This window comes from Myxocyprinus asiaticus, chromosome 36 (genome assembly GCF_019703515.2).
Source record: "Myxocyprinus asiaticus isolate MX2 ecotype Aquarium Trade chromosome 36, UBuf_Myxa_2, whole genome shotgun sequence".
NCBI lineage: Eukaryota > Metazoa > Chordata > Actinopteri > Cypriniformes > Catostomidae > Myxocyprinus > Myxocyprinus asiaticus.
The window spans coordinates 10,191,095-10,203,420 of record NC_059379.1 but is presented as its reverse complement, the minus strand read 5'-3'; the positions used below and the strand labels follow the sequence as shown (position 1 = coordinate 10,203,420).

Genomic DNA, 12,326 nt, shown 5'->3' with positions numbered 1-12,326 from the left:
CATCAAATATAATGATTACAGATTTGTCCTAAATCAACATTATAACACAGACAGATCTTACTTTGAATTTGGGTTTTTGCCCATTTTATCAGGGTATCACTGTCTATGAATGCTTCCAGACAGGCTGTGTACAGGGGTTTGACATCTGCCAACTTTTGCCTGGCTTTGATGAGATCTTCACTTAGCGATCCCAGAGTGTTTTGTCTGAATGTGTCGTCTCTCTATATATAGAACATTGAAACTTTCACAAAACTACACAAAAACACCTACATGCTTATTATGTTCATGATAAAGATCGACCTCTTACCACTTGAGTCAGGCTATGTATATGGCTGAAGTCTCCTTCTAATCCCAACCTATCTTTTATTTTCAGAATGACCTCAGCAGATTTAGCAGCATGATGAAGGCATCTATACTCTTGAATCTGAGTGAGACGATGCTCTAGCCAGTTCTCTTCCAGATCCTGATTTCTTTTCAGCATAGTGGCCATTAAAATAAGCTCTTTCTTTAGCCGATCTCCTTCACCCTGATCCCCACACCAATCCAAAGCCTGGTCCACCTCTTCAAAACAAGCTGCTCCATTGGCAATCCGCTGACCAAGCTTGAGGAATTCAGAGAGACAAGGCCTCCAGATTCTGTCATAGACCTCTGTAAAGTCTAGTGAAAATGGCTGAGGACCAGACATTAGATTTGCAAGATCTTTTGCTTTTTCTTGCCATGAATATAGAAGAATGTTACTTGTCTTCACTTCATGCATCTCCCGTGCCATGTCATGCACCAGCTGATTAGCACCGTAGTATAGCACCCGCCTTGTGTTTGTTTTGTTAAGATCCTCTTTGGAGAAATATGTCTGCACTTCAACCAATTTGTCCAGTGCTACTGCCTGCAGGTCGGTTTTGACCATTTCTTCAAGTAAAGAAACCTCAGGTACTGTTGGGACATTTGTGTCCACAATCAAAGTAGGAAATACCTTGTTTTCATCTTACTGAAAACGATCTTGCTTTAACTTTTCTCATCAAAATCTTTAGAAAGCTATAAAAAGACATACAGTATGTGACAATTTTTTCATAAGGTACATTCCTTACCATATATAACATCAGCAATCTTTCCCAGCATGTTAATGAGAATGGTCATGTACTCCTTCTGTTCTTCAAAGGCTTTCAAGTCATTTTCTCTTTGGCTGAGTAACTCTAAAACACTGATGGACATATTTTCATCTTTGTTGTTCTTCTTATCTAATACAAACAGAAACAAAAAAGTTAATAGCTGGTCCATAATCACACCACTGTAGGTAATGACAAATAGCCTAATGAAGTACATGATAAATAAAATGTAAATAAAGACAAAATACAGTCCATAACACTTACACTGACTGGACAGCTTCTCAAATTGGCTCTTATATTTAAATATGGTCTTAAGGTGGCCCAGGGGTAAACTTCCCTGGCAAAGGTTCTGAATCAGAGAACCCAAGGATGACTGGCTATCTGCGATTAAATGACTGGCATCTTTATCCAACTTCCACTGATTCCATTTGTCTGTGGAAATGAAATGTAACTTACAGTGTTAATGAACTGTACTTGTGGGTGAAGTATGACAAAAGTTAGGACCATGAAACTTATGAGAGCCAGTCACTGCACCTTGAGACAAGAGGAAGTTGATTGCTGATTGGGGGTCCAGCAGTCGACCTTCATGATCCTCTCCAAAGCGAGCTGCTGACTCCACAATAAAAAAGGACAATACAGGTGGTGAAATGAGCTTGAGACTGCGTAAAAGATCTCCTTCCTTCTTTGCCTGAAAGCAAAAGGCAAAAAAATGACAAAAATGTCCCAGAACAATAATTGAAACAAGAAAAATAAATAAATGACTAATCCACAAATTTTTCTGTTATTAAATTTTTTCTGTTAAGGGAGAAATAAATACAAGTAAACAGCAACAATGATAACAGTACAGTTATTTCAGCATTAAAGTCTTCCTTACCTGACATTTGTTCTTAATAGCAAGCTGATACATCTCTTGGAAACAAGACTTAATGTTTGCATGACTACTTTCAATAGCTTTTGCTATCATCTCCATACAGCACACCAGAATCTTTTCAGAATCAGAGATCTGTGGAGCAAAACAAGGCAGGTCACATGCTTTAAGTACAATTCATACACCAATGTACATGCTTTAAAAATTGTTTACAACCTACCTGGTCCACCCTCTGTCTCAGGTCTCGGTCTAATAAGGCCATCCATGACTCAGAAAAGCCTGGTATTGAGCACTCAATCCAATACAAACTGTCCCACAACTACAATGAACAATGCACAAAACCAATAATTCATTTTATTTAATAGATAGCTTGTGTATGTGTCCTTAGGTACATGTAATTTCTTGCTTTGTAAAAATGCTTTGAAAAGCAGAACTACATAAGATATTAAGTCTTGTTTTCAGTATAATCTGGTTTATATTTGCAAATGGGGTAAGACAAATAAGCTTGTTCACTGTATAAATGGAGTCACCATAGAAGTTTCTATCTAAGACTGTCTTGTGGTTGGTTAGTTTAACCCTTCCGTGCAGTTGGCAATCAAGTAACACTGCAGCACTTAGCAGGTCAAGACCCACCTCATAAAAACAATTTGCATTGCTCCGTGGAGGATCTCATGAAGTTTCAGGCCGAAAAGTTAAAGTTAAGTTGACGTAAATCAGTATTAAAAGTTTAATCAGGTCAAATTGACCTGTTACTGCATTCAAGGGTTAAATGCGCTGATATAATAAACCTGTATTTCTCTGGGGTAAAACAGCTTAGCTGATGACAGCTGCATCAAAGGTTGGTGAAGTAGACCATTTCTCCATTTACTAAAATCATTTAGCATGTCATGGAGGTTGGACAAAAGCTGATCTGTCTGTTGTTCCATTTCCTCTCCACCCTGCAAGATGGAATGATTTGTTTAATGGGACACAATAACAACCCTTTAAATTAATGAAAAGAATATCTTGAAGACACAGTACCTTTGAAAGCAGATCTTGCTGGATTTCAGCCATTTTAAGCAGAAGCTGGAATGACAGCACTGTGACTTTGTATTGTGAGACAAGTCGGACAATCCTGCAAGCACTCTTGTGAACATTTCTGCAACACTCAACAATTAAGTCCAGTGACTTGGACTCCATGATTCTGATGATTAAAGAAACAGTACAGTAATAAACGGCTGTCCTATACAACAACAAGAAGACTGCTGAGTGGAATGAACCCCATTTGTAAAGAACTTCAATGAGAAAAGTTTTATACCTTCCTCTTTCCTCATCAACCCTCTTCAACAAAACGTTCAGGACCTCTTCAGCTGCCTGCAATTTAAAATGAAGCCCTGGTTTGTATGAAACATAATCCAAATACAAAATCTCTATGACAAGGTATGTGCCCTTATACCTCCAGGTTTTTCTCTGTGCGATTGTGATCACTGTTTTGTTCAATCTCCTTCATTCTGTACATCAGGCTCTGGATCACATATTCAGGAAAAATTCCTGTCAACTGGGCATACTTAGGGATGTCTTCAAAAGCCACCATGGAAAGCCAGCTAGTCAACAAGTAAGGATTATCTTTGGCCAATGATAAGTGATCGTGGATCAGCTCCAGGACCATCCTACAGATTTTTAGAAGAAGAACACATATAATATATCCTCTGTTTTCTTTAGATCACTGTAGTTTTTTTCTCAAAACGTCATTTTGAGAATTAAAAGTGATGCAATAAAAGTATTTAGACAAACCTCCTCTTGTCAGGGTTTCCTCTAATTCTCTCTCTAAAAATTTGGTAACATTGTTTTTCAAGCCCTGCCCATTCTTGCTCTTCCATAGCTAAACCTTGATCTGACTTTGCCCCTGGCTTTCTTAATAAATGACAGACAGGAACAAGTAACACTAGTTCTGAGATCAGCTTCTGTGCACATCTGTTCATCAGCCCTTTCACAGTGCTGCAAACAAACCAAAATCATACATGATTATTGTCAGAGAGATATGCATTCTACATGTAAACGTACTGCAACTACATTATGTGCAATTTTTCCAGTTGGAATGGTTTTGCTCTTGAGAATTAAAGAATCATAATTGTTTTGATTAAATTAAAGAAACAAAACATTTTGTTGAACCATTTTCATCCAAAATATCATGACACTCACAAGCTGATTAAAGGCAGGGCAGTTTGTATGTCTCCAGGAGTACTTTCAAAGACAATTTGGCAGAGTTTGCCCCAGTCCTTTGTGCTGAGATCCACATCACAGCCACAGCACACCTGAAACACTGAGAGCGCCACTTCCAGAGATTTTATCTCTGCTGAGCTCTGTGAAGTTTTCCCTTCTGATTCTCCTTTCAAAATCCTGACCAGTTTTGTGGAAATTAGGTCTGAGACCTAGAAAAAAGAGGAGTCCACCTACATTCATTCTACTCTGTTGTAGAATCATTTTTTGAAAAAGGAATAAATCTACAGAAAGGTAACACCTACTTTTGTTTGAAAAGGGATGTGATTCTCTGGGAATTTCAAACGTCTCATGACTGACTCAAAGTCTGATTTGTAATGCTTTAGGTGTTGAATAAATGTCTTGTTGTCCTCATGGTTAAATGACTTCCATTTTTTAAACACTCTGTCCAGCAGCACAAGAGCAGAGGTCTCCCAGCCTTTGCAGAGTTCTTTTTGTCCAGTGTGAAACCACCAGTTCGTCACTCTTTCTGAAACTGATCTTGAGCTTGAACTTATATAACCTTCATATAGCTGCAGTTCTTGACAGGAAATACATCAAAGATCAGATGTTAATATCACATACAATAACTTAAAACTATCTTCTGTAACACTTTTCAATTCTGTACCTTTTATTGTATTGTCATGAGGGACAGAAACATATCTCGTCGCTATTTCCTTAATGATCCCACGCTGGTTCTGCACTGCATACATATATTGTATAGGAACACCTCTATTAATGCTTTCCTCAACAGGAATTGCTGCTTCAATCAAATAGCCATCTTGACGTAGACCCCTTTGCCAAAAAAAAAAAAAATAACAAGTCAAGATTTTCAGGAATTTCACATGAGTTACATGCTCTCATGCAATGAACATTGATTTTGCTTCCTGTAGACAATTATCTACATTATAGCAAACAGTAGGGTACAACGGGGCTAAAGGCACACCTTAAGTAAAATGTGCTTTTTTTCTAGTCACAAAATGTATCAGGATTCAAGAAATACATTTCTTTTTATTGAATATTGATGGAGCAACATCATTTTTCTGAAAAGAGATAACAAAAGAAGGTTGTTTTGAATAAAATTAATTAACAAAATAAAAAAGTGACAAGGGGGCCTTTTACCCCACACTTGGGGTAAAAGGCCCCCAGGGTAGTGTAGATACCGGGGCAATAGTTATAGGGCACAGTTTGTCAATTAACAAATGAAGATAATGCTTATTTAAAATAACCACTTTAGAAAAGGGTGCATAATTTCTTGTTCATTTCAGTCACATTTGACATTTCATTACATCTCAAGTATTCTATAAACAAATGAATCTCCACTGTGATTTGATCAGTCAATGTGAGCACACTTTGAACATTTTTCATAATAAATCTATTCCCCCAACTTAAGTAAAACAATGTGCTTCAGAGGGGCCTTTAGTCCCTGCAACAGGGGGGCTTTTTACCCCAAATGCTCTCCTTTTATGTATTGGGAAGTTAATGATATGTTTTTTAAATAATCACCTTGAACAAAATTGAAAATGTCAAATATGTATTTTAGCTCAAAATAAATGTGATAATTTCCAGGACATTTATTAGCTACATAAATCTGCAACATTTTGAAAATTATTAAATATTCAACATGATCACACGGGAAGTCGGCATGCTGTTTCCGAAAGTTCCGGTACCCTAGGATCAGCAACAGTATGCCGACTCACTGACATGCCCTATCTCCCATCGGACATATCTGAAACGGCTCAATAACAATTACTTCCCCTCGTTGCACTACTGTTAGAGCGTTGCATCAGGTGCATGAGAGACCACAATTCAATCCCCATTCGAACAAGGAAGTAATCACATTTTTATAAACAATCACAAGCGTGATAAAGAGGATGCATTTTATCCCTAACATTGCATTTTGTCTCTGGGATTTGATTGGGGGGTAGATTAAATAAAATAAACATTTCTCTTTACTGTTTTACATCCTGTTCAGCTGAAAACAATTCTTTTTACAACTGGCTTCTGGCGACCTCTCCTGGATATCAATGGATGTCACACTTGTTTATATGCTCTGAAACACTTACTGCTTTAGCCTCTGGAGGCAGTGATTTCATATTCGGTCAACGTATACCGATTTTGGCTAAAGAAAAATCAGCACACACATGCCGAATTTATGTGAGATCAGGCTGAAATATTACATCAAATGTAGTTTTTGATGCTATTTAGTGTTTTGGGAGAAAATAAAATCAAAGGAGCCTTTTACCCCTCGGAGCTTTTAGCCCCATTGTACCCTACAAAAAAAAAAAAAAAAGAGTATATCTTCAACAAAAAAGAAATGAACGAGTAACTTACGCAAAATGTGTAATTTGTAGTTTAATGTTTAAATTCCCATGAAGGAGCAAAATGGAGTCATGTTTTCTGTTAAATTTGAATCTTTTATCCAGAACTGCAATTACGTAGAAAGTAAACACCGGCTGATTGGCTGGACCTCTTACTGGGGAAGGTTTTCTGCAAGAAAATTTGTATATGAATGAGAAAGTATCTATAAGAAATTATAAATACTATTTAAGTCAAACACTTAAACTAAGCAAAATTTTGCCAACCTCTGAGTTCCTTTGCCTTCCATTGGGTTTTCTTGATTTACTGCTGTCTGATTCCTCTGTTCCTTCGAGTCTTTAGTCTCACTCCCGGCTGCTGCAGCTGCTGCATACGATTTTGGTCCTTCAGCTCCTGACTTGAGGTCAGTGACTGTCTGTGACTCTCCTCTATGTTTCTCCTTTGTCTCTGTGTCTTTCTGCTTGTCTCCATCTTGTTCTCTACCACCATCTGACAGTTTGGTCCTCCTTTCTTTTGTCTCCTTCATAAATTCCCTGGATTCACTCACTTTCCTTTTCTTCCTCTCTATACTTGCCTCCTTTTCTCCATCACTTTCATTTTCTCTATTTGTTGGCAACACATTTTCCAACTTTCTGTTATCCTCTTCAGGACAGTGTTCTGTCCGCTGTGACATTTGTGTTGTCTCTGTATTGCCATTGAACACTGTTTGTGTCTCCTGTGTTGCTGTACTTGCAGGTTCTGTTTGAGTCTCTTTGTTTTCCACTTCACATGAGCTTGTTTGAGTCTGAACCTCTTTGCTCAGAGTTTCAGACTCTGTTGTGTCAGTGCTGTGCTGTCCATGGCATCTGGCTCTGGCCGGGCCTTCTTCACCAACATGTTTGGCTTTCGGTTGGTTCTGTGAAGGCGTTTTGGCTGAAGATGTGCTTCCACCATCTCTTTTTTGGGGCCCCTTCTGTGCCTTTCCTTTCTTTGCACTCTTTCTTTTTCTTGTCATTTTCTATGTTTTCACAGCTTGTGGTCCTCTTGGTAGTCGCAAATAAAAGCAACAATAAAATTAATGATAAAACAGCCAGTTCCTATTTAAAATAAATGCTAATACATTTGCAGTTTTTCATAATTGCTAAGACACATTTCTTGAAACCTGCACCCATTTTCTCACAACTTTAAACACAAAACCAAATCTTCCAACTACATTCACAAAACCCGTGACTCTTCTGGCAAAATCAAACAATCGCCTCAAAACCATTTAATCTGTGCTCAAAATCAAACAACGCTTTCAGATCATACACACAGTCAACATAGAAACACTACAGAGCATTCATTAGACACTACATCAGAAAATGGAGAACACAGCGTACAGTAAAATACAGTAAAAAAAAACAAAAAAAAACTAAACAATTACCTGTTCCCTTCTCTGAATGTCATGATATTGGTTTGATCACATCATTAGAAACAAGTGTGAACAATTTTGAGTCATTGTGTGTAAACGATGACAACTGCGTTGTAGTTGTGTATAACTTCTGCCGCCCGTATTTACCATTTTGCAACACAAGAGCGTCACAGAGCGAAATGTGTTTTAGTGAGTGAGAATGTGTTTAGAGCTTTGCAAAAAAGAGTGGATGAGATTTGCAAATGGTGTCTAACTACCTAAACTTGTTTAAGATTTTGCCAAAAGAGTGATTGATTCGAGAAATGGGTTTAGGCCACTGAACATTTGGTTCAGAGAATGGGGTTTAGTGTTTTAGCAATTCAGAAAAACTGTAAGCGATTCCTTACGAAAATTTACTCTGGTAGTACCTCTAATCAAATGCGAGGGGCAGTATAGTTTGTAAACACAGTATGTTAAAGGTGCACTCAGTACTTTTTTCCACATTAAAAAAAGCTTTACTCCTAAAGAAATTACTTATGCTTTTGAAACATATGTATAAAATCATCACCACTCACATGAGATGAGGATTCTAGTCATATCCATAACCTTATAAAAGCTGTTCTACATGGGGCAGGGGTGCCCTCATGGAGGCGGCCATTTCAGACTCACATTGTATTCCAGCGGAATACAACTCGCTTAATCTCAGTAACCATCTTGTTATTGAACACTTTCACTCTTGGATTAAATTAATCATGGCTGATTGTGAATAGTGAATTTCTACAATGGCATCTGTAAATGAAAACTGTTGATTTTGAATGATGCTGCATCCACACTACTTGGTGTCCCTGTAAATCCAAGATGACACGAAAATATCTGTTCAAGAACATTCAGTATACAAAGAACTCCAGACAACATGAGTTGTGGGAAATCAGATGTGATCTAGGAGCTTTATACAGCTTTATACCATTTGTGCCATTGAAGAGACAGTAAGTCTATCCCTCTCAGCCTCGTTGTCATTCCCATTAAAAATCAAAGATGGCGCTAGCGTGAATACGTTTTATGAAATAGCTACTACAGTGTGTTTTATACAAGGCATAGTCAATTTAGGGATGGGTGATACCACTTAATTTCTTTTCGATCTGATACCAATAATTTAAAGTCCAATATCATCGATTCCAATACTTAAATTGATTTTTTTGCGATTTCTTGGAATAAAATGGGTAATTTAAAATATAATTTTAGTCATAATTCAAGTCATTCTTTTTTTTTTTTTTTTTTTACATTTGTGAGCCTAAACAGAAAATTGGTAGACTTCTGTTTTGTTTACCCTTTTTAAAATTAATAAGTAGTAAAACCATGTTTTCAGCCCCCCTCCTTACTAACAACAATTATGCAAAATTACAAGTTATATATATATATTTATACATGTGTGTGTGTGTGTGTGTGTGTGTGGGCAGGTTTAAGTGGTTCATGAGGATTTTTTTTTAGGTTATAAACTGGTAATTACGAGGGTATTATGCTATAAATGTGGTTTATGAGGACATTTCTAGTGTCCACATAATTTTAATTGTTTTTTTGTTTGTTTGTTTTTTGTTTTTTTCATTTAAATTTAAAAAGTTTTATTGAAAATGTAAAAATGCAGAAAGGTTTCTGTGAGGGTTAGGTTTAGGGGTAGGGTTAGGGGATAGAATCTATAGTTCGTACAGTATAAAAATCATTATGTCTATGGAGAGTCCTCATAATGATAGCTGCACCAACATGTGTGTGTGTGTGTGTGTGTGTGTGTTTAGCAGGGAAATACATTTACAGTGCAAATTATGGTTACTCCAGGGAAGCTTGAGCCTCAGACGCTGGAAATGTCCCGCCCCTTACTGAAACGGAAAATATGATTGGTTAGCAAATATCCAATGGCGTCTGAAATGAACGTTCTGATTGGTGGATCAGCTTAGTCGGACTGTCTGTCTTGCCAGTGCCATCAGTTGTGTTCCTGCAGCTCCGTGCGCATTTAGAGAGAATCTCTGTACACAATATAATTCACTCAATGGTGCTGCGGCATCGCTTAGCCTAATCGTTGTTCTGGCGGCCATACGTATCATCACTTATTTCAGGTGGGCACTGCAAAATCCTAAGAAAGATAGGTGGGCATACGGGGTATGCCATAGACTACACTACTGTCCAGAAGCTGTTGCTCTGATTTTCTATCATTACCTCTAAAAGACACGGATCCCTCTTGTTTGAACGAGCCTTGCGACGGCGCAAGCGCTTGCTTGTGTCTTTCAGCTGCATGTTAAAATGAGCGGAAGAAGAAATAGTTCCCATCCTGCACAAGTAATTGCTTATGCCTAATCCTTTTTATTTCACTTTGAAGCTTATGATTATTGTTCATGGTAACCAAATCATAATATCCCAAGTTAAATAAAATAATCATAATAATAAAATATTTAGAATCGATATTTTGTGTGAGGATCGATATTTTTGATACAACATCAGTATCGGAAGTATCGATACTTTAGGATCGATCTGCCCATCCCTGGTCATATTGTTAAAACTATGGTAAAGAGGAGCAATCAATGATTTTACCAGTGGTACGATGGATTTACTGCAAATACCAGTTAAAATATGGCTACTATGCAATAACTATGGTAAATCAGAGAACATTATGTGATGTAACAATGAATGACAGTCTTAAAATGTATTACCTCCTCAACAAATCTTACTTAACCATCTCTTCTACACCAGTAAACAACTTCACTTCCGCGTAGATCCTCCCAAGTTTAATCTTTTCCAGAAATTATACTCCCTCAGGAGAAAAAGGGTCTCAAATATAGTTGTTTGACAAATTATCCTTAAACTAAATTAAAAGCTACAGCATCGTGATATGTTTAAGGACATTCTATGAATCATGAACTTAAGTCATAATCGTGTCCAACAAGCCAGGTATATATTAAGATGTTGCAAACAAAATCTATCGTGCCATACCTGCATAAAAGGATGTTTGAGAGATTCACTCTCTGAGCGATTGGACAGTCAACTTCACCTCTCAGTAAACGGAACGTCTGATGTTCATCTTCTCTTACGGCTTTTTATAGGATTTGCAAGTTTACTTTAAGTTTCGTTTCACCAGCTGGTTTCCACAGACTGGTGCTGCCCTGTTCCCTCACGTGTTTATAGCGGGAATTTACAAATGCATCTACTGTGAAGACTTTGAAACATGGGCGGCTCCAGGGCTGGGCTACCGGAGCTTAAACCACGAATGTTTTCCGTAAAGCCTCAAATGTTTTGATCATCTTTTTGTAGTGACGTCATAAGTACCAGCGCTTGGGTATCAAGTTGATATGAAAACATATTTCAAATTAGATTATTCTAACATTACATTTTAAAGTTAGGGTAATATAGGCTACTGTATATAAATGAATGATTCCTGTCTTTCTATGGTATTGACAACACCAAATACAAACTGAATTCAGTACCCATGACCTGTCTTGTGGGCAGCTGCTCTCCAGTTCTCATGTAGCCTTTGTGTGTGCATGCCAGACGAGAGCTCGCTGCACGCGATTGCGGCTGTGTGTCTTGGAAACTGTGTTGAGCTGGTCCATCTAAATGCAGTAAGTACCAAATATTTAGAGGTATAGCCCTGAAAACAAGGTGTAGTATATACAGATGTATTTGAGGAATTTGCTAACTTTAAAGTCAAGAGCTAGGACAGTTGCGTGTTTAGCAAAACTCTTAATTAAGACACGATGCAATAAATATAGCAAACATTAGGTGATCTAGCTATTATTTTTCCTCTCTAGTACCAATTTAGCTTGTTTACAACCTGCTTTCTTGTAAATGAACTTAAGCAACCGACGAATCAATGAAAACTATATACAGCCATATATGTACAATGTGTTAGTGATGGGTCGTTCATGAACGATTCGTTCATTTTGAACGAATCTTTTATGTGACTCAGAAGAACAAGTATTCTCAGAGAGTGATTCATTCATTTTGTGTTGGCCGCGCATGTGCATTGCGCAACCGTGAAAACCGCATAGGCGCTGTACAGGAAACAGAAATGATTATTATTTGTGGCGTATTGTTGATAAATGTAGTAAGTGCCTCACTGTAACCTCGATTTTTGCTTTTTTTTTTAAGAAAAGAAGGAACGAGTTGAAATGATTTTTTGTGGTAATCCACATTATCAGAATCAGAATCAGATTGAGCTTTATTGCCAAGTATGTTTACACATACAAGGAATTTGTCTTGGTGACAGGAGCTTCCAGTGTACAACAATACAAAAACAATACAAAAACAGCAGCAAGACATAGATAATAATAATTAAAAAAATAATAATTATACACATACATACAAACACACACAGACACACACATACATAAATAATGCAATCTAATACAAATCTGTTATCTGTTATGTACAGTGCAAAATACAA

At 37.4% G+C, this 12,326-nt stretch overlaps 1 protein-coding gene across 4 annotated transcripts in view; it reads right to left on the bottom strand.

The window, feature by feature from the left end:
• LOC127426925 (E3 ubiquitin-protein ligase rnf213-beta-like) overlaps window positions 1–11,050 on the bottom strand; it is a 41,978-nt gene extending 30,928 nt beyond the window's left edge. For all 4 annotated transcript variants that reach the window (XM_051674086.1, XM_051674087.1, XM_051674088.1 and 1 more), the window contains exons 1-18: window positions 10,877–11,050; window positions 6,795–7,550; window positions 6,544–6,699; window positions 4,838–5,004; window positions 4,476–4,750; window positions 4,153–4,382; window positions 3,745–3,948; window positions 3,407–3,620; window positions 3,269–3,324; window positions 2,992–3,154; window positions 2,760–2,909; window positions 2,192–2,290; window positions 1,978–2,106; window positions 1,638–1,791; window positions 1,368–1,535; window positions 1,086–1,235; window positions 308–930; window positions 62–221 (exon numbers count right to left, since the gene is read on the bottom strand). In XM_051674086.1, the coding sequence (XP_051530046.1) occupies window positions 62–221; window positions 308–930; window positions 1,086–1,235; window positions 1,368–1,535; window positions 1,638–1,791; window positions 1,978–2,106; window positions 2,192–2,290; window positions 2,760–2,909; window positions 2,992–3,154; window positions 3,269–3,324; window positions 3,407–3,620; window positions 3,745–3,948; window positions 4,153–4,382; window positions 4,476–4,750; window positions 4,838–5,004; window positions 6,544–6,699; window positions 6,795–7,522 (3,826 nt within the window). In that variant the 5' untranslated portion in view covers window positions 7,523–7,550; window positions 10,877–11,050. The remainder of the gene's footprint in view (window positions 1–61; window positions 222–307; window positions 931–1,085; window positions 1,236–1,367; window positions 1,536–1,637; window positions 1,792–1,977; window positions 2,107–2,191; window positions 2,291–2,759; window positions 2,910–2,991; window positions 3,155–3,268; window positions 3,325–3,406; window positions 3,621–3,744; window positions 3,949–4,152; window positions 4,383–4,475; window positions 4,751–4,837; window positions 5,005–6,543; window positions 6,700–6,794; window positions 7,551–10,876) is intronic.
• Window positions 11,051–12,326: the final 1,276 nt, after the last annotated feature.